This window comes from Diadema antillarum, unplaced genomic scaffold, assembly GCF_040938485.1.
Source record: "Diadema antillarum isolate AM-2024a unplaced genomic scaffold, OU_Dant_1.0 scf00000204, whole genome shotgun sequence".
Taxonomy (NCBI): domain Eukaryota; kingdom Metazoa; phylum Echinodermata; class Echinoidea; order Diadematoida; family Diadematidae; genus Diadema; species Diadema antillarum.
In genome coordinates, this window is record NW_027271093.1 from 732411 (window position 1) to 755058 (window position 22648).

Sequence of the window (22648 nt, forward strand, 5' to 3'; positions counted from 1 at the left end):
AGGTGTGCCCTTTGTTTTTTCATACGATGTCAGAATCACGTCAAAAAATTGGGTTGAAATTCAGGCTTATCTTCGATGTATTGAGATATTTCTTTCTTTCTGCAACTTTCTTTGCAATAACTCAAGAAAAACGGCCTCTATCACTTCTATATTTTGCACATGTTTAGTTCATGTCACGTGAATTATTTCATAAAACAACAACTACTTGATCGGACACCATCTTGGGTATGTAAATTAGGGTCAAAGGTCATAAGTGTTTCACCCTGTATCTTAGTGAATACATGTCCTATCTTTCCCATATTTTGCATACGCAAAGACCATGTTACAAGGATCATTTCACAAAATAACCACTTTTTACTCAGATGCCATCTTGTCTGTACAATTTGAGGTCAAAGGTCATATGTACTTCTTTTTGTATCTTCGTTATGACGTGTTATCTCTATGGGAGGGAATTTTCTTTAATGTGAAAATTGACATGATTGTCTTTATCGAGCACTAGCTCACTTACCCTTTGGTGAATTTCTCCCAGATTTTAATATGTTGTAGCTGAGACTTTGCGCTATCGTTTTATTTCCTTTGTTTTTTCATACGATGTCGGGATGACGATAAAAAATTGGTTGAAATTAAAGCTTATCTTCTATGTATTGAGATATTTCTTTCTTTCTGCAACTTTCTTTGCAATAACTCAAGAAAAACACGCCCTATCACCCCCATATTTTGCACATGTTTAGTTCATGTCTCGTACATTATTTCATAAAATAACAACTACTAGATCGGACAACATCTTGGGTATGTAAATTAGGGTCAAAGGTCATAAATGTTTCATCTTGTATCTTAGTGAATACCTGTCCTATCTTTCCCATATTTTTCACACGTATCGACGATGTCGCGAGAATCATTTCACAAAATAACCACTATTTCATCAGATGCAATCTTGGGAGTGCAAAGGTGGGTCAAAGGTCATATGTATTCATTGCTGTATCTTCGTTATTCAGTGTATACAGAATTTGGTACCAAAGATGGCAGATATGACTCCCTTTTCTAAATGAGAATGCAAACATCACACGGACAATGTCTCTAAACAGAGATGAAACTTGTATGGTCATGCCTATTGCGATCAGGACTCGAATCATTGATAAAAAAAATCGGATCACCTTAATTTGTCAGTGATGACAAATTACAATCTCTAGTTTTATTTTGGTTTCATTTCTTCATTCAAAACAGTTTAAAGAGTTGTTACGCAAGTCCGTGATGTGTCAAAAGCTTACAGAGTAACGAAGTACAATGTTGATGTAAGGCAGAGACACAAAACAAACAAAATTTACAATGTAAATATACATCATTTACAAGAAGATCAAGCCCCAAAGGAGATACGATAACATGCACAAAATCAAAGAACGGCAAAAACATGTAAGATAGCAATTCTAAAATAAATGTTGATGTCATGGATAACGGACCAGATATAATCCTTGTCTGAACAAATGGAATCATGCACATACTTTTTTTCTCATTCAAAGCCACCACGAAAAAGCATATCACACCAAATCGTGCATGAGGATTAGTCGATATGCCCGATAATCTCTACTACAAAAAGTTTCAAGCATTCGATATCTTTGGTAATACTCTATTTATCTATTCAATATAGAATTATTTAACGACCACATTCAGGATTAGCGAAAAAGGCATACCGTACCGCGAGCTTGCTGGGCACACACTCGCGCCAGCACTCACCACACTCAACCCATTCCCCTCATATCCAAACACACAATTATACTTAAGAAATTACAACGCAAGAATAATAGACAACTAAGTTTCCCTTATATGCTTTGTACTTGCAATATGACAATGCGATACCTATAATTACTTAAAGGAGAACTCCGGCAGATTTTTAGACTTTTACAATTGAACAACTATGAATTGGTTTATAAAATATGCCGGGTGCAGAACTTCACAACTTATAGTGATTTCGATAGGGAATATGAATGTGTTCAATCTTTATAACAAATCACAATGACCAAGGATGACATAGCAGTTTTCCCATAAGAATGCGCGGGTGGGGGTCTAGAAAGCAGAACAAAAGAAGAAAGCATATAAAAATTCTATACAGGTGACCTAGTAAAGCAAGCGGTATTGTAATGATTGTATTGCTACATATCTGTAATATGTGTGCCTCATACTCGTGCATTCTTACGGTGAGCCCGCAGTCACGCATTTTTTTTTTTCCGGTGAAGCTGCTTAGGCTTGTTCAGTGTAATTTGATATAGAGTTATTGCTCAAGAGAACCACAATTAGCTCCACAAATCTAAACATGGAGCTGTCGACTTATGCACGACGTGATGTGAATTTATGAAAATCGCCCGGACCCCCCTTTAACAGCAGTCTTCTCCATTCCAATCTCAACAATACATTCCGCCATAGTTCAGTGGATCACTGTTCTCTCCTCTATCTTGAAGGCTGTTTAAAGGGACTGTATAGTTTTGGTTGAGATTGGGCTTCAGGTTTCCGACTTTTTAGTGAGATAATGATAAGCCTCTCAGGAAATATTAAAAACCATACAATTCTAAGATGAATTCAAAGATTACTTAATAAAAAAAAATGGTTTGAAATGGCCGAAATATCCAACACCAAAGAGGTTCCAATAAAAGATGGGACCCATCTTTTACAATGACTATTTCGTTTTACTTCGGTGTTGCATATCTCATTGTCATCAATTACCTTTGAATTACTCTTAGAATATATGCCCTTTGATATTTCATCTATAGGAAAATTCGAATTATCTCGCAGAGTTAAAACCTGAACCCCGCAACCAAAACCATGCCATCCCTTTACACTAACGTATATTTGCATTCCAATATGAGACTATCGAATATATGATTTTAATTATGTTTGAATGTACGGACTATAGGCCTAAGTCTTGTCGTTAAAATGAAACGGAAAAAAAAAAGGAAATGATTATATTTCGCCTGCGATACATTATTCAATGTAGAAAATAAAGATTAGAATTCGAATTTGAATTTTACAGGTAAGCCAGATTTGCATTTACTGATTATCCAAGACCAACAGAATAATTATTACTATTGTATACGTTTCTTCACGTGTGGTACAGAGAACTGGATACCAACGGTTTTCTTCCTCCTATATTACACGAATTAAGGAGAATTATAGAAAGAAGACAAAAATGTTTCATGAGTTATAAGATGCTGGCTGTCACCGCTCAAAATCAAAACTGTATCAGTAGACATAGATGTAGAAACCGTGAACATAGAGTTCAGCAGAAAATCATTCCGTTATACCCATGCACTACCACATACGTATATGTACCAAAAAATTCCTCTCCACGTCTTTGTTGCCTTCCTCTCTTTCTCTTGATACATACACACACACACACATTCACACATACACTTACATACATAGAGTATACATATATACATATAAATATATGTATATGTTTATATATATATATATATATATATATATATATATAGATTGCTCAAGTAATTATTTTGCTTAGATCTCCACAATAGATTGTTAACAAAAACACAACGAACAATTAAAGACTGGCTGTCATTATATATATATATATATATATATATATATATATATATATATAGATTGCTCAAGTAATTATTTTGCTTAGATCTCCACAATAGATTGTTAACAAAAACACAACGAACAATTAAAGACTGGCTGTCATTCCATTCTAGAAATAAATCATTAGTAATGTACAACTATTATGTTCCTTCGTGTTTTCAAATCTTCTATGATTTTGAATTGAATTGAATTTACATTTATTTTCACTTTCACATGTAATCAAGACACATAATGAGCACATTGAAGTTCGGAATATAAGCCTACTCAGAGATGATTTACACATGATACTGTTTTAAACAAGACATAAGTAGAGACTATGGTGACTAGTTTTGAAGTAAGCGAATACAACTAAATAGATAACGTTTAAAACATGACGTATTGGGTGGGACAAAATAAATTATAGTGTCCATGACTGAATAAGGATTATTTTCTTTTTAATATTTATCAAATAATTGACCCTTTATTATATCATTCAACATGTCTATTACGTCTGGTGTCTGCACAGATTCTCTAAAGACTGCAAGAGTTATACTAATATTTACAAAAGACGACCCTTCGTAAGCATCAAATTATCGTCCCATATCAATCTTCCCTGCTATATCAAAAATTTTATAAAAGATAATTCAAGTACGAATTTAAGATTTTGTTAAACAATACAACATATTAAATCGGATTCAATATGGGTTCCGGAAGTTTCATTCAACAGATTCTGCTGTTATACAACTACATGACAAAATCATTAAAGCGTTATTGAATAAGGAACATTGTGCCGGAGTTTTTCAAGACCTTAGTAATAGGCTTTTGATACGATCGACCCTTCCATTTTGATTTATAGATTAGAGAAACATCTCTGGCATGGTTCAAAGATTACCTAACAAATAGAAAACAATATGTTTCTTTTCGATCTAAAGATTCACAAAAATTGAATATGAAATGTGGAGTCCCACAGGGCTCAATATTAGGCTCCCTTTTGTTTATTTTGTACATCAACGACATTGTTCGTTCTCCTCCAAAATTGACGGTCATTCTCTTTGCGGATGATACAATCATATTATATTCACATAAAAATACTCATTGTAACAATGAATTCTGAGTTAGCGAAAGTTCAGTTATGGTTTGAAAGTGATAGGTTATCATTGAATATAGCCAAAACTAATTGTATGTATTTTCAAAATTTTAATAATCCACCTGTAAATCTCGCTGTTATGATTAATGGTACATCTCTTATTAGGAAATTTTCAGTTACCTTTTTAGGCGTAATTATGAACGGCAATATGAATGACCTGGCATGATCACGTTGATAATGTATCAAGTTTAATATCTATATAAAAGGTATATTATATAGATTGAAAGATCTCTTATCTGTAAAAACTCTTTTTGTATTATATAATGCTTTTATTCTTCCGCATTTGAATTATTGCAACATTGTTTGGGGGAACTGCTGCAAAACCAAGATCAAAGCACCCTCTTTATTACAAAGGAAAGCAATTAGAATATGCATCCAATCCAACTATCTTGATCATACCACTCCCATCTTCAAAGACAAGAAAGCACTCAGAGTTGAGTATATACGTACATACATTCGAAACAGCCATTTTTATGTTTAAGTATGTTACACACCTACTTCCATCTTCATATGAATCATTCTTTGCCTACAATACTGATATCCATTCTTATTCCACACAACAATCATCCGACTTTCATCTCAATAATCCTACATCTCTGTTCTCACATAAATCAAATACACATCATAGTCCTGACGTATGGAACTCATTACCTGTCACACTTAAATCACGAACAGCACTTTATTTCTTCAAAGCAACCTTTAAAAACTGTTTATTGTCTAGATATACCAATTGAATTGATACTGTGTCTGACATCAGAACTTGTTTCAAGTATCTCATTTGCATTATGGCCTTAATGCACTTATTTCTAAATCCTTTTTATTCCTAGTTATCCATTATTTTGAGGTCCATGCACTTCCGCACTTAGCACGATGTACCTTGCACAATATCAGACTTAACACTCCCACTTTTTTCGATTCTATTTTCCACTACCACTTCCTCAGGTCACTATCATTTCAAGCACACGCTTACGATATGTGGTCTGACGCATTTTCACCTTACAAACATTCCCTTTTTACATCAGCTTCTTGGTGTCCGTGTACGTGCAGGTTCTATCAAGCGTCACATACAGCACCGTTCATGCAACTCCCCAAAACAAATCCTGGTCATTAAAAGAGATATGGAGTTCCCAAAGGTATGTAGGAATCCCACCCCCTGAAGTCAGACATCATCTTAGAGTACCACACACATCGCTAGTCTTCGTCAAGACTCATAAAACAGGAAGTACAACCGTCGCTAAAGTGATAGAACGCTTCGGGTACACTTGCAATCTATCCTTCCTTCTCTTCAAAGGAGACCGGGATCATGGACATTTCCGTCAACACCTTGCTCAGTCCAACAAGAAGATTCTTCCCCCGTTAAGAATAGAAATAGGAAACTTCGACCAGTACCACGACTACGACCTCCTAACGGCACACGTTCGGTTTCTTCCAAATCTGAAGTTCATTAAGAGTCACATAAGACAAGAAGCTAAGTTCATTTCAGTACTCCGTGACCCAGTGGCGCAATGGGAGTCTGCCTTTTTCTTTTTCGGCTGTCCAAATCGGAGTCGGATTCCGGGCAACAACGAGACTATCAAGATGGCAAATTTCCTAAAGAATGCCAGCAGAATCTGGAAACAAATGCGCGGTCATTGTAAATACTATACAAGGAACGGCATGTGGTACGATCTCAGTAGCGATAAAAGGATTCATTCTGATAAAACTGTGATTCACGAAACCTTAGGCACTTTGGACAGGGAACTAGATCTCGTTCTGGTCACCGAATATTTGGATGAGTCCTTGTTGCTCTTGAAATACATCATGGATTGGAACTTCACTGATATCTTATATGTCAGATCAAACGAACGAGTTTCTGGATCGGTGGCAACATTGAGTCAACGGAAAAAGATTAGAGAGTGGAATATGGCAGACAACATTCTCTATAAGTATTTTAACGACACCCTTTGGAGAAAAATAGCGGAATATGGCCCGCGATTTCAAACGGACTTAGACCATAGACCACTTCCGTTCCATGCTTCAGATAGTACATAAACAATGCAGTCTACAAAACGAGACAACTTTAAGAGGGAAGATCATTCAGCGAACGTCGCGTAATTCATCCATGCTGTGCCAACTTCTTAGTGGTAGAGTGATTAATGAAATCGTACGCCGTCAAACGTTTGTAGGCAACTCGACCCTAACAGGACAACCGCGAATTTAATCATAAATGCCTGCAGAATATTAATTGCACTTTTGCTTCATCAACTTTTCTCCTACTCTTCTCAGAGAGCCAATACCTTGATAGTGCTACGTCCTGCAATGTAAACAAAGTAGATCAATAATAGGGCACACGGTAAATTGAATGAATTATAATATTATATACAAGTACCTTTTATGCTTTAGAATGAATACATATTCCTAACTTCAGGAAAGCCCGAGTGGCTGAATAGCTACTTCAGAACATTCTTGTCCCATTACCATGATTACCTTGTGGTTATAGCGGTTGCAAATAGCAGTTTACTCTTCACTGTAAAGAAAGCATCGGTTAGATAGATAGGTTAGATAGATACAACGACAATGCAATCCTTATCTGCACTGTAAAAAATTTGTTTAGTTTCTAAACACCTAACTAAACACTTTTCTGTGACAGTTTAAAAACACTGCGACGCGTTTATTTATTAAACATGTTTACGAACTAAACACATGCTGTGTTTATTTTCAGCACACCCGAGGTGTTTATCACACACACATGTTTATGTTTTAAACGGTTCTGATGTTTAAAAACTAAACACCTGCTCTGTTTATAGCCTAAACACCAAACGTTTACACCTTAATCACTCACAGTGTTTAAATACTAAACACCGCACAGTCACATAATCACCCACAATGTTTAAGATCTAAACACTAAACCAAAAAATAAACATGACGCACTGTTTACAATGTAAACACTGCGACATGTTTATTCGCTGTGACAGATTAAAAACACTGCGACATGTTTATTTGCCATTTTAGTGTTTATTCTCAGAACACATGCCTGATTTTTAGATCGATCACAAAATTGCATACACTAAACATGTGACATGTTTACATATTAAACATCGCAATTTCTCAGTGTTTATATGAGACATGTTTACATCTTATACATGCTGAGTGTTTATATGAGACATGTTTACACATCATACATGGTAATTTCCACGTGTTTATATGAGACATGTTTACACATCATACATTCATACATGCTAATTTCTACGTGTTTAAATGAGACATATCATCATGCATGTTAATTCCCATGTATTTATTAATGTAAAGTGGATTGTTTCCATTTTTTTTTTTTGCATGGAATGAGATAAACGCATAACATTATATAGAATTAAATTTACCCAGTATGTACCAAATCATCAGCACACTTACATCGCAAAATACCAGGGAAGACCTGGGTTAGCTTTCACAAACATTTTGGCTACAAGAGTCAAAGGCAATTCTCTGAATGCAAGTTATCAAAACATCAGTCAAAGCTTGGGAAATATCTGATGAATAATAAGTTAAAATCCTTTAAAGGGGAAATCGAGTCCAATAAATAAGATAGTCTGATAAAATAGAGTAAAATCTTACAAGTTTAACAGTAAAAATTTTAATGAAAATCGGATGAAAAATAAGGAAGTTATAAAATGTTGAAGTTTTGCTAATTTCTGCAAAGCAGTTAAAAGTGGATATGAATATGCAAATGAGTGAGTTGACCATGCCATAACCTCACAATTTTTCGTTGATCGTGTACAAAAAAAAAATGATGAAATTCAATGTTTATGTTAATGAAATGTGAAACATTATGGTATTGCTGCTTGAATAACTTCAGAAAAGTGATCAGTTAGATATATCAGGACTTGAGCTTCGGGAATAATTGCGTTTGAATGAAAAACTTGAAATTAAGTAAGTTGTGAGGGAATGACATGCCCACGTTGCCATTTGCATATTCACATCAACCATTCAAGAATTGTTTCCTCAAAAATTAGCGAAACTTCAAAATGTCATAACTTCCTGATCTTACATCCGATTTCGATCAAAATTTTACCAATGAACTCTTAATATTTTACTCTTTCTTATCAGACTAACTTGTATTGGACTGGATTTCCCCTTTAAATATTGCCATGTTTTGCTATACGACACAATACTGAGTTAAATGCAAGATACCTGGGAGTCACTGGCCTGTACACGAAGACGTAAATGAAATTCTCTCCTATACACACAGTAAAGTTTGTATATGCAGGAAATGGCATACAACTCATTTTGGAGAAAAAAAATATTGCATTTAACAATTACTTTTCAGTCACATGTAATTCTTGGCCTACTTTCAAGAATTGCCGTCTTTCTACTATATTATTCAGAACTAATTCTTAGTATTGTAAAACAAACTAATAAACTTGTTGATTGTGAATTGCAACTAAACGCTTCGGAAGCTTGACATGTATGTAACACATCCAGGAACATAACTGCAGTCTATATATGAACAAATCCATGCCGACCTTGACGATTGCATCAATTATTGGCAAAGTGCTTTGGGGTGTACCCGAACCAGATTAGCTCACGGCAAATTATACCATGCACAATGGTCGTATTGGTACTGATCAGGGAGTGTAGATGATGCACTCCATCATAAGGAGACCAAAAAAAAAAAAAATGTTTTCATTGTATTTAGCCTGTGGTGAACATCTGCACTCCCTGATCAGTACCAATAATGGAACTTAAATACATACATGATTATTGTTCTTTTCACTGCGACGATCACTGAAAGTACATGTAGGCTAACAGTACTGTATGGATTTTCACTTTTGCTATTTTGAGAGAAATATTAGAATGTTAGTGGATTTCAAGGAGTGAGTGAGAAAAAACTTCCACCTTGCTAGAACCTTGGAGAAAGAAGTCAAACTCAATGGGTATACATGAATAGTCTATTAGAGTCTAATCAGTCTCATCATACTCCACATAATCATGGTATGGAGGGCTACTTTCAATCTCGACACAGCAGAGTTTTTTTTAAAATAATGCATTGCAACTGGAGGCGGGAGGGTATGCAAGGCTGTCATGAACACGCGATGTGATAAGCAAGACTCCTCCCTTGTCAATTTGTCAGTCAGTTGCAAGACTCCTCCCTATTCTCCATGCATGTTGTACTACATTTCTAATACATCTCTCCATGTGACCGATTTCAAGAATATCTCAGAAAGAAAATATTAACTACCGAATACTGCATTTTCTATCAGGTCTACAAGAAAATTGCAAAGAATTCAAAAAAAAATGCAACTACTGGCCTCTTATTTGCGTCCAATATCTGCTGATTGTATTGGAAGCACCTGAGGGAAAAAAAATGAAATGGCTGATATTTTGATTTGATTTGTTTTGATTTCTATATTCCTTTTTGCACAAGGATATAACAGAAAGCCAATCGAGCAAAGTTCTTGAGTAATACCTTAACAGTGAATTACAAGGACATTGGTTGATGAATAAAATGAAGTTAATAAAATTGTTTTTCTTAATAGTGCAAAACGATTTCGAGCAAGTGTCTTTACATGTTAGATAAAATTACAATTTTACGTACCAGCTGTTAAAAAAGACAATTACACATAACTATGAGCGATAAGAATGCAGGTGACCATTATCGTAAGCACAGAGGACAATAGAATCGCTTTGTTTTGGATATCCCTGCCATTTCAAAACCAATTTTCATCAAATAAGCATTGAATTCCTCTTAGAATTATATCCAGGCCCCCTACCTTCATATTTCTTCTGGTAGAGGTTCGTCATTATGTAATACACACACGCATACACACACACTGAGAACTGAAGCCCCATCGCATACAAAACCCTATCATTCCCCATATGATTTACTTTATTCTAGTATACAGGGTTAGATGCACACTGTCAGTGAAGACAAAAAAAAAAAACAATAGAAAGGTTGCTCTAACAGGTGGGATGCCTCCTAATAGGTCTGTAGTGCATCATGACGATTTGAGACATCACATGGCTAGCGGGAAAAAGATTAGTAACATTCAAAATTATTATCCATGGTTCATTTCCTTCATATGGCATGTAGGCCTATAGATATACTGTATATCAGTATATCTTGCAATGTCCTTGTAATCCTCAGATGTTTGCACTTTTAGACGGGTTGTATAGAAGTAAGCGCATGCATCTCCTTTCATTCTAATCCAGACAGGTTTGGCGTGATCCCAGATCAATTCTTCCATGACGTACTGGTGCTGGTAAAAAGAAATGATTACACAAGGAAAACAAATCAGTTGGCTTTCCAATACAATGGACTTAACTGCTCCCATAGATTCTGAAAATGAATGGATAGCAAAGAAGTTGACTGAATCCATAAGCAAGTTCAAATTAAAAGGAATGACAGAATCCCTTCATCACATTAGCACTAAGGTGTCTTGCGTCAGTTTTTACTTACTTTGATGAATTTTCTGGAAATAATTCAAGTCTTTTTTGTTGTTGTTGCTTCTTTCTTATTCATCATCATTATCAAGCAGAGTTACGACCATTACTGTATCCTTTGTCTCTTGGGTGAAGATTTTCACATCTGTAATTTACACTTTCAGCAATATTTGCAATAAATCAATTTTTCATATTTATTTTAGCTAATGGATTGGATTCGGCAGTCGGGAGTACGTAATCCCCCCCCCCCCCCAACAAACAAACAAACAAACAAACAAAAGAACTTAAAGCATCTAAAATCTGCATTTTATAGAAACTCATGTACATGCCCTTTAAGTTCATAATATTCATTGATTTGGCTCTGCAATTTTGAGTAAATGTACTTACTTGATTTCCACTTTCCACATGGGTAGTATACAGTGATGTACTATCCCCAGTTGATTTACTCTGCTGACTGCACCATTCCTCGTTCTCTGCTAGCAGAGGTAATGTCTTGCAGAATTTAAACAGTTGTCAGGACATCATCGTCACCCACTTTGGTGCCATCGGCATCCCTTTCCAAGACATCCTAATGGGCTTTACATTCAAGTTTCACCACCTGTTGAGTTATGAAGAATTTACAGGGAATAAAACTGAATTTCACTCAAAATATAGTCAGTAACCCATCGTCATTCACATGAAAGATACTTCATAACTTCGTAAAATTAAAGATACAGTGAGTTGTAATACCCGTGAGTTTAGGGACCCTGTGGAAGAACAGACATATTTTGATAACTGAACAGGCAATCCCAGGTTTCTTCTGTACGTATATGCAATGTATATGAAATAAAAACAAACAAACAAACAAACCCGCTAGACCGAGTTTACCCATAACTACGGTACCGGTAATCTGTAGAGCGTAGGAATATTGTAACGTTAACAACACTAACACGTACACGTTACAGTTAGAGCGTTCCCCGTTCCAGTAACGTTAGATTTAGAAATAGAAAACTAAAACAAACGAGCAAAATCTCTCAGAGCGTAGCCTATTTCTACGCCTACTACAGTTTTACATTAAACGAGGGCAATTTTGCAATAAATCTTGTTATTCACCGACTTAGCAGACTTAGCAGACTTACCGCTTTCATGCAGGCCGGCCAGGCTAGAACTTTATCGCTTCGACGCCATCTTAGCTAGATCCGCTCCTTCAGCTTTATGCAGTACCGTACGACAGTACAGTCAGTGCAGTCGATCGAGTCGTAAGGACAGTGTATGTAGTGGACGATACCAAGCCTCTAACGAATGCGCACACTGTAGGCCTACGCACATCACGCTGCTAGGGCAGCGCCAGCCAGCCAATCAGACAGAACCATCCGTACAGGACGTACGCGCACATCTCCTTTCCCGCCAATTGTGCATTGATTATGGTCATAATTATGCATAGCACGAGTGTGCGCTAGAAGCGCACGCACAGGGCACCATGCGTGCGTTGTGGCCGCGGCCGTCATGTCGCATGCGCTGCTGACTTGTAGAGTACGAGTAGCACAGTGTTTATGTTAAACATGTGCGGTGTTTAGAGCGTGTTTACGAGGCGTTCTAAATGTAAACGCGTCTGTTTACCCTAACAGTAGAAGTGTTTAGGCCTAACCAACAAACATTTGGGTAATGCCCTAAACCATGAACGAAATTATTAACAAAGGCAACTCCCATTTTTTTTCTAGCAGTTAAAATATAGAACTGTACATGCGAAACCAAAATATAAATTTATTACAGTTGAATTACATATCTTTAGGTTATCCTTTTTCCTTATTGATTAGGCATTTCCATGAAAGGCCTAAAACATGAATTATTTCATAGTGCATCTTGATGTCGTAACTGTTTCCACTTTCTCGTGATAAGAGGAAACTGGAAATTGCAATTTAAACACCATTTCCAACACTTCTTCATATATATGGACATAGCCAGAATAAACACTCCAACTAAACACTCCAAGCTAAACACTTTAACTCTCAATACTTTACACGTGCTATACACACCGGGTGTTTAGATGTTAAACAAAGTGTTTAGATTTTTAACACTGTGTTTAGTTCATAAACATGTCGCATGTCGCATTTTTTACAGTGTGGTCCAGGAACATAAACCTTTCAGATTCAGAAGTCAATCCTTGTTACAACTTACCTGAATGTTAAAAGTATAGGTAATCCTTGACATGTATAAACCGATAACAAAATTCTCAAGGTACCAAAAGTATTAAATCTTTATGTGATAGTTTGATAGTCACAATATATTTAAAGTTTTCGGCATCAGTAATTGAAGTTACGGGAATTTCACTCAGCAATAACAGCATTGTTATAACAAAATACAACGTCACTTGCCGGTAAAATATTTCAGCAAATCTACGAGCGTTTGTTGTTCTTCATCTGCCTGCTTCAGATCATCGGCTCGCCGTTTATTTGATCTTTCTGCTTTGATTGAAGTGAATAAATTACTTGGGAAAGTCTCTCCCGGATGATGTTTTTTTCTTTATTCAATTTGATCTTTCGAGTAATGTGAAGGATATAATTTTACATTGATACATACATAACTTTGGTCTGGAATAGCAAATTTTCTACATCATATAATGATTAGGCGGTGACTGCATACATTTCTCTGATTTCATTTTGATACCGCATGACAAAGATACCCTATATAGATACATGCATAACCTTGGGCTGGAATGGCACATTTTCTACATCAAATAATGATCAGGCGGTGAATGCATACATTTCTATGATTTCATTTTGATACCGCATGACGAATATACCCTTATTATAGATACACATAACCTTGGTCTGGAATGGCGTATTTTCTACATCAAATAATGATCAGGCGGTGAATGCATACATTTCTATGATTTCATTTTGATACCGCATGACGAAGATACCCTTTTCATGTGGCGACGTGAATGTAATTGAAACGCACATTTTTTTTTTTAATTATTGCTATTAATTAATTACTTACTACTCTCATTATATAAACTTACATTGCTCTTATCGAGAAAAGGTTTCCGAGAGGTCATGTTGTCGTTTACCCTCTCTGCGTCAGGGACTTTGGAAAGTGTGTAAATTAGTGCACTCCCGTTATAACGAACACGGTTACAAATTCCGTTTTGACAACGAAGTAAAAGTTCATGCTGTAACGTTATCCACTCTTTGTTTTTCCATCGATATACAGTTGTAGTTGATGTGTTCGGTTATGACCAAATTTTGATAATACGAAAGAAAATTGCCGGACCCGAGGTCTTCGTTGTAACGGGAGTTCACTGTAACGTTATAGGTTTATCTTTGTCAGTCGGTACTAACGGTAAATGGTGTAAAACCAAACAGAAAGGTAAATATCAGCAAAAACAAAACAAAACAAAATGAAACAAAACAAAAATCGGCAAAAAAAGCATACCAAAAACCAGAAAATTAACCAGGACTTAATTGCAAGGTACAAATTCCCGTGTCCACTACGGAAGACTCGTTTAATTTCACTCTATTCATCACAAACATCGCGCGTATAACTGCACTCATAAGGGGAAATCCACACAACACCCTCTCTCTATATATACATATCTCAAATAAGTCATTATTACAATTTGACATATCCACCAGTACTTTTGTACTTTCAAGCATACTTATGCCTGCATGTTTTTGTATCTTTTTCTTTCTTTCTTTTCTTTTTCTTTTTTTTTTTTTTACATTTTGTGCATAAACATCGCTCGTAAACACAACTCAGAACACGTGGGAATTTAGCCTGGTAAATGAAAATACATATGTACACATTTACTGGGTAATGAACAGCTGCTCTTGTGACAAATGTCTTTTTTTCAGAGACAAAACTACAGAGATGACTAGTCTTGCGTCTCAAGAAGAATGTCAGTTATTCACAATGCCATAAGCACCTCTTTGGGTTCATAAAGTTTCAGATACACACGTTTTGTACAGACGTTTTTACACATAAATCAACCAAAAAATGTTGGGATTCTAATATCATCGGTCAATTTTTTTCTTTTTTTTTCAGACGAAAAATCAAACGGTTGGTTAGTCATTTTTGTTCATTTTCCATCTGAGAAGATGGCTGGATAGCCCATTTTCAGCTATGCAAAGCTGGTCTTCCATGTGGTCCAGTTGGAAGTGAGGCGGGACCGCGTCACCGGTTAAACACCCTGCTCTTTGCGATGAATGAATGACGCGGGACCTTTTACGTAGGGCCTACACACGTTGTGACTCTCTCACACACGGGACCTCCATTGTATGTCCTATCCTACGGACAGAGTGTTTGGCTCTTGCCAGAAGGGACGGTATGATTACACACAACATTGCTCAGTCCAGACTCGGATTCGAACCCGGGTCCTTGGGATCGTAAGGCAGACGCAGCCTCAGCCAACTCACCGCCCCTGCTTCTCAAGAGAATGGCAGTCATTTATAAAGTCACAGGCACCTCTTTGGGGATAATGGATCAGATACAGACGTTTTGCTACAAAAAAATGCTGGGATTCCAGTAGTGTATCATTGGTCATTTGAATAAATGTTATGGTCAAGCTTAGGAGCCACTGTGGCTACCAAAAATTGACCACAGCAGGAGTATCCCATGAGAGCTTGCTCATAAGCATTTATAAGAAATTGGAATTCTGCTAAGAAAGAGCAAAACTGTTTAACCCTCAAAAGACTGGGGTACTTTGGTGGCTGGAAAGACGGAGGGGGGGGGGGGGCCTAAAGGGCCCCTCTTGAGATCTCGGCTGTGGATCACGCAATCACCGTGAAAATTTGCACAATGGTAGTGTGCGATGTAATCTACAAGATCACATAATTAGATTTTTCAAAATAGTCTTCTTTTATTTTATATCAATTAATTATGCTAATTTATGCAAAAATCAGATTTTTTGCTACAAATCAGTAAATAAAGTTCCAAAAGTGCAAATTTTTGGTCCAAATACTCTTTGTGGCATTCTTAGCAAATGTACCTAAAAAAAAAAATTTGGTATCAAAATTAATTTCTTATGTATTTTACTGTTTTATGAATTTCTCATGTATTTCCTTGTTTTTTTACCTTTTGTTTTAGTCTTTTTTTAGCAAAATTTTATGTCAGACATTTTTGAAGAACAATACTGCTAAAACAAATTGATTTCAGCCATTGAGAGTAAAAATAAGCATATCTATATGAACCATGTGAAAAATATCAATTTGCATTCACTTTGTACACAAAATCACATTTTGGAGCCATTTTCAGTCTGATGTGCACGTACAAAAAGTTACATAACATCAGAACCATACCCCCGGGCGTCACAAATTTGGCGTCAAAATGTGCAGGAAACTCAAAAGAAAAAAATCATAGAGCGTCGTGGTGAAAGCAATGCTCGTTGCTGAGTAATTGCACAAAATGTTGAGCCCCCCCCCCCCCCCCCCACCCAGTCTTTTTAGGGTTAAGCAGAACAGTGAAAAATTATTCCCAATTGGATTAACATCAAGGAAGTTCATTTCATAAGAAATTGTGAAGTTTTGCTAAATTCCAGGACAAAAAATTCTCCTTAAACAGTCCTGTTATTATGCGAGAAATGATATCATATTATACACTTTTACAGCAGAGAAACTGTATCCTCATCAATTTTTATTTTCATACATTACATGGAAAATTGTGAGCTCATTTGAATGTAGGGCCCACATGTATACAACTATTTATACCAACAATTCAAGAAATCTTGTGCAAATAATTTGTGAAATTCAGAATTTTGTCACTTTCATAATGTTTATATGACTTTGATCAACTGTTGTGCTTATGAAATGTTACACTTCCAAATCAGATTTAATATCTAACTGGCCCAAATACAAGTACGTGTACATGTATTTGCCTTAATGGGCCACAATTAGTCCAAACAAATGAACAAACAAACAGACAAACAAACAAGCATGCAAAACACAATCAACACTGCAGAACACATCGAAATAGAAAACAAATGAATAATGTTTATTCATATATTCCTGATAACACATGCAGTGATATTTTATCATTATAATCTTTAATAGAAATTTTGCTTTAGTGGCAAAAAGTTTTCTATTTTTCTCAAAGGCAAACATGCCTCAGAATGCACAACGCTACAAAAAGTACTTTATATTCCTCTAAATTTGCCCAAGTCAGCGCATCTAGCTGTGGAAATGTCAAAATAATCATGCCAAAGAATAAAAGTGTCTTCCACCAATTTGAATGGATAAAGAAGAAAAAATGAGCTTTAATGCACACATCTACTTCTTTCCTGATGATAGGTGGACTTGCAGCCCCTTTGAAAGTTGAATTTCATCAACATTTCTCCTTCTTCTTCTTTGTAGTCAGATGTTTGCATTTTGTATAACAGACTGAGATGAACAATCCATTTGTTTAGTACAAGAGATTATAAACCATAATGAAATGGCATGAAAATAATATCTAAACAGTCCAGCTCCAATGCCTGTATCTTTCACCCTGATAAACTAAATAATAATGTTGCACGGAAAACTCCTGACCCCTGCTAGGACCGCAGGTTTTACTTGTTGAACACATAATGGATAGAATATCAGGTAAATCGCAATCTCATCACAATGCAAAAATCCTTCCTGCTTGATTTTTTTCCTAACATTGCAAAAGTTTGCTATGAGCAGTGTGTGAAAATGGGAGGTGAAAAGAAAATTACTTTTTTTTTAATCTCAAGATTCAACTGGTTACATTAGATCTGCACATTCGGATGCCCAGAGCCATGTTCGAGTCATTGTTGCTTTGCTTGCTTTTCACTTTTAAACTGTGACTATCTGTCCTGCACAGCATGTGTGAACACTTTTGTGAGTGAATGCGGCTACTGGGGAAGCACACGTACCCCTGTCATTACCACTGGAAAAACATTTTGTCCTAAATGTCAATCATATTTTGAGAAAGTGAGTTTAAAAGAGTTAATTGAAAGATAGAATGGCTGACATTTTTGACAAGTGATACAATGGGTTTTAGCAAAAATTTTTGAAAGTGGAGTAAAAATTCAGGCCCTGAAAGTATTATCATTTAAGTCTATGGTACAAAATTCCCTTCAGTGTTATCAAGAATTTCGTTACATCCAAGTAAAAATTCCGGTTCTAGAATTTACATCACTAAAGTCTATGGAACAATATTTCCTGCAGTTTTACCAAAATTTCATTATATCGAGAGAAAACTATTCCTCCTGAGAACTCCATTTTCCCAACAGTCGCCTGTACTACATAGGTTCACCTGTTTCACGAATGCCAAGTTCACTATCTAAGATTTCGCCTCCATAAAACTTGAAACCCAATGCATCCTTGTTTGTTATACAGACATCTGCATACACCTTTTGAACAAACATGTTTGGAGTAGCAGGGCGCGGAAAAAGAAGGATCATATTACTGACTAGTAACCAAAGTGAGCATTGTACAGCATTGATTTGAATCAAATGAGTTATTTGCATAACAACAGATGGTGGTCTTGTTACAAGACACGTGTATGAATTTTACATCAGAATTTCCACAGGGGCACTGTAACAAAATCATATCATTGATTGCTAACCACATAATGTCAAGTGCTCTATAAAGAAACTGACCTATCAGAAGCCCTTAATTTTGGAATGCAACAGTTACTGAAAGGTATATTAAGTATCTGCTTATCTGCTTCTGGGTCTGGGAGTTTGCACAGTCTTGTGGATTGATTTACATACCCAAACATTAGACAGATATAACAAATTGCTTTGTAGCAAATTCAGATAATCAATCATTTCTGTCAAAAGTGATACAATGAGTGATGATTCACAAAATTTATAGCTTCTTGTGAAACAAAGAAATGTAGTCTTTCTGGAAAGCAGATGTTCTACTAAACTCATGTGTCTTTCCTTATTCCTTCTGAAAAGTTTGGAAAAACACAACATGTTAAACAAAGTGTGGGAATAATCTCATCTACCAAACATCTGGCAGCTTCAGACTCTATGCATCTCTCTTTTAATTGGTGATCTCTTCTTGTTCAGTCCAGTTTGGCAACCTCTTCAAAGTAGGCTCCCAGAAGCTTGGTCTGCGAAATGGGATGAGACAAAAATTAGGATAAGGAAAGCTGGCCTCTCAAACACAGACACTCTAAATACTGTATTAAAGACCTGTTCATAACACTGGAGAATAAAATGTGAAATTAATTTATCCTACAAACACTGTACAACCATTTGTGTAAGCAACACAACTCTTGGTATCGCCAATGCGCAGAAAACTTCTGCGCACGCTGAAGAGCCCTGTCACAGATGCACTGTGGGATTCCTAGGTGCCACTGTTGCTTCCGATTGTCTCACACGCATCACAGTGCCCATACAATTCAATGGAGTTGAATATTAGTCTGCTGTCTCCCTTGTTACCCCTTTTTTCTTGACTATAATTCAGCTTTAACCCGTTGAGGACGGACTGATTTTGCTACAACACGCATTTCCCATAGACACCTGCCCGAGTATACTCGGGACTCGTCCTAAACGGGTTAAAAGAGGTGAAAGTTTCTCAATTTTACTGATTTGTGGTCATTAAAGTCATGGTTCACTACTGCCAGGCTTCAATGTGCTGGTCACATAAGGGAAAGTGAAGAAATCTTCAACAAAAAACATGCCAGGATAAAGACAGAATGTGACGTGATTACACATGCAGCCAAAACCAGGGCAAGTTTGTCCCCTGCACTATCTCATAATAAAGCATACATTGCTCTGCGCACAGCACCTAGGTATTGGCAACACCTAGAATTGTGTCACATTACATGACTCACTTGGTACCAGGAAGCTTTTGAAGAAAACTGCCACATTATTCAGAGATGCATTTAAACAATATTTACAACTAGACATGTTGCTATAGCAACTGGTAAGCCTTCACCGTTTTGCATTATTCTTTCAAAAGTTCTACAGAAAATCCTGAAAATGTGAGACGATGGTTTCACATGATTGGCAAATAACCACAATCTGCATACACCAATTTTCATGACAAAAATTTTAAATACATTTTCAAAACATAGACAAAAACAGTGACATTTTAGCATTTTCTCTGGACTTTTTACCCTATGGCCCAAATTTTTTCCTACATAATCATTGTCCAGTATACAAATTTTATTATGTGAATACATTTATGTCGCTTCTAAGGTACATCCCTGTATGGATAAAATAGTCTGTGAAATTTCCTAATTTAGAAGAAGAACTTTTGCATTTTAACCTGACCAATGACCCTTGACCTTTCGACTTTGTGACCCAAAGCCTTCTGAAATAGAATCATTGTCAGGCAGTATGTATATGTACCAAGTATACACAGACATCTAGAGCAAATTCCAAGATATGGAGAAATAAAGTGAAATCTATGCATTTTCCAATCTATTCATTCTCACTTGACCTTTGACCTTTACAACATGGCCTAAAACTTCATCTAAAGAATCTTTACCTGGCAATACATATATACGTTTCATGAAAATGCTTCAGGCATTGTAGACATACATTGTATGAGGGCAAAATGGTGAAATTATAATATTTGACCTTGATCTATCACCTTTGACCTTCAGCATGAGTGCCCATTAGTTGATAGGCACAGCTTTGCCCACTCATAGATACATACACACAGTTTCACTTGGATACCTCAAATGGTAATTATAAATAGTATACAATGACCAAAAAAATCTATTACGAACGGACGGACGGATGGATAACCCCAATACATAATGCCTCTGGTGACACTTTGTTGTGGAGGTATAAAAGTATGTTGCATATAAAATAATAAAAATAAATAAATAAATAAAATATGTGAATATAAAAACATGCAACAGAAAACTTGTGCCCCACGCTACATCCACAACATGTTTTTTTTTTTTGAAAACTGAAGTTTCGAGAAGTTTGACCACCAGTGTGGACGGACAAGCAAACTTTGCAAAGAACTCTCAAACTTAAACTTTGCATCCTTTTACCAGTGTCAATGCTGCTTTACTTACTCCTTGCAAATAATTTGAGAGATTGAATTTCTCGTTCTGGGAGTGTGCCCCGTCATCAGCTCCGCCCACCGGAAGGAGCATCACATTCTTCCCCGTGGCCCTCTGGAGGGTCAATGTGACAGGGATGCTACCGCCCTCTCTTGTCATGTCAGGCTCAACTCCGTGAACTGTGAAAAGAGAGCAGGTAATAACATTTGCAGTGCAGACAATATGGCCCGAATTGACAAAGGTGGTAAAATCTTGTCTATGGTTTAAACCATGGACAAAGACCATGGTGCGCCACGTGTCGCATGGAATGTTTTGTTATGAAATCAGTCATTTGTGACCCGCTACAACAAAATGATCCTAAAGTCGGGCGAGGTCGATTATTTGAAAATTGCATGACACAATTCCCTAATCTTTCTGCTTTAAATTGATATATAACACGTCTTATAAAAATAATCGGCTGCGGAGATATCGATGTTTAAAAGAGAGCATGTCAAGACGTCTGGGAAATCCTTGTTTCGAGAAAAGCGCCCTAAAAGTTCTCCTTGCGACGCAATCACAATCAAGAGACATGCAAGTCAGTATTCACCTCCGGACAATAGAAGTTAAGCCCTAGCAACCCCCAAAATGCTCATTCAAACACAGCGTCGGTGGTCTCCTCACCGACCAATCAGTGACCAGGATGTCAGGAGAAGCGGCTAGGCATAGCGCAACCCGCCCGCACGCACCAGTCGACTGGGCAGTGTGCGAGCTTCACGCTTCGGTCAGCGGCAAGCAGCAAACTGACCAATGAGATCACTCTGGTCGTTGTTAGGGGCGGAGCCTATGTGTGGCGCTCAATCCAAATGTTCGAACCAGTTTCTGCTTCGTTGAAACGCCAAAAAAACATGGCCCAGAAAAACATTATTTTTTGGTCTTTTCTTTCATCATTTTGCTTCAAAATTTCGACAGATGATAGAAGACATGTCAGACTCTAATAATATGTCAAATTCAGAAAATCGTAAGTTTTGACCAATTTTGATGCTCTAACTTCAAACTCGATTTTCACGGCTTCGACCTTGCGCGACTTTAGGACCATTTTGTTGTAGCGGGTCACATTTCGTCAACGAAATGATTACACGAGATGACTGATTTCGTAACAAACTATTCCATGCAACACTTGGCGCCCCATGGTCTTTGTCCACGGTTTACACCATGGATCATTGTGTGTTCCAACAATAGCCAATGCTTTAAAAGATAGCAGTGGAAGTTTTAAATATACAGTGGAAACTCGATATAAGGAGATGATCGGGATTGAGTCGTTTTCCTCATTATAGCCGATATCTCGTTATATCAGTAGGCATAAAGAAGGCATAACATAAAGACATTAATTTGCACATGTGGGACTACCCATCATCTTATTAATTGTAGATGTTTGAATTTGTAAATCTATATAGCTTGCGATTGTGTCAAGATCGTCTGTGGATGGGTATGTGGTTATGGTATCGGTGTGTGTTGTGTGTGGCCCGTGAAAAGCTTGAATATGGTCTGCACAATGCTGTGTGTGTGTGTGTGTGACACATTCTG

The 22648-nt window shown here is 36.7% G+C and overlaps 1 protein-coding gene across 1 annotated transcript in view; it reads right to left on the reverse strand.

Annotated features, from left to right (window-relative positions):
- Positions 1-17111: 17111 nt before the first annotated feature.
- The window catches only part of LOC139723984 (cytosolic non-specific dipeptidase-like), a 28192-nt gene continuing 22655 nt past the window's right edge, over positions 17112-22648 (reverse strand). Inside the window, exons 12-13 of the mRNA XM_071635183.1 lie at positions 21098-21264; positions 17112-19171 (exon numbers count right to left, since the gene is read on the reverse strand). Coding sequence (XP_071491284.1) covers positions 19124-19171; positions 21098-21264 — 215 coding nt within the window. The 3' untranslated portion in view covers positions 17112-19123. The remainder of the gene's footprint in view (positions 19172-21097; positions 21265-22648) is intronic.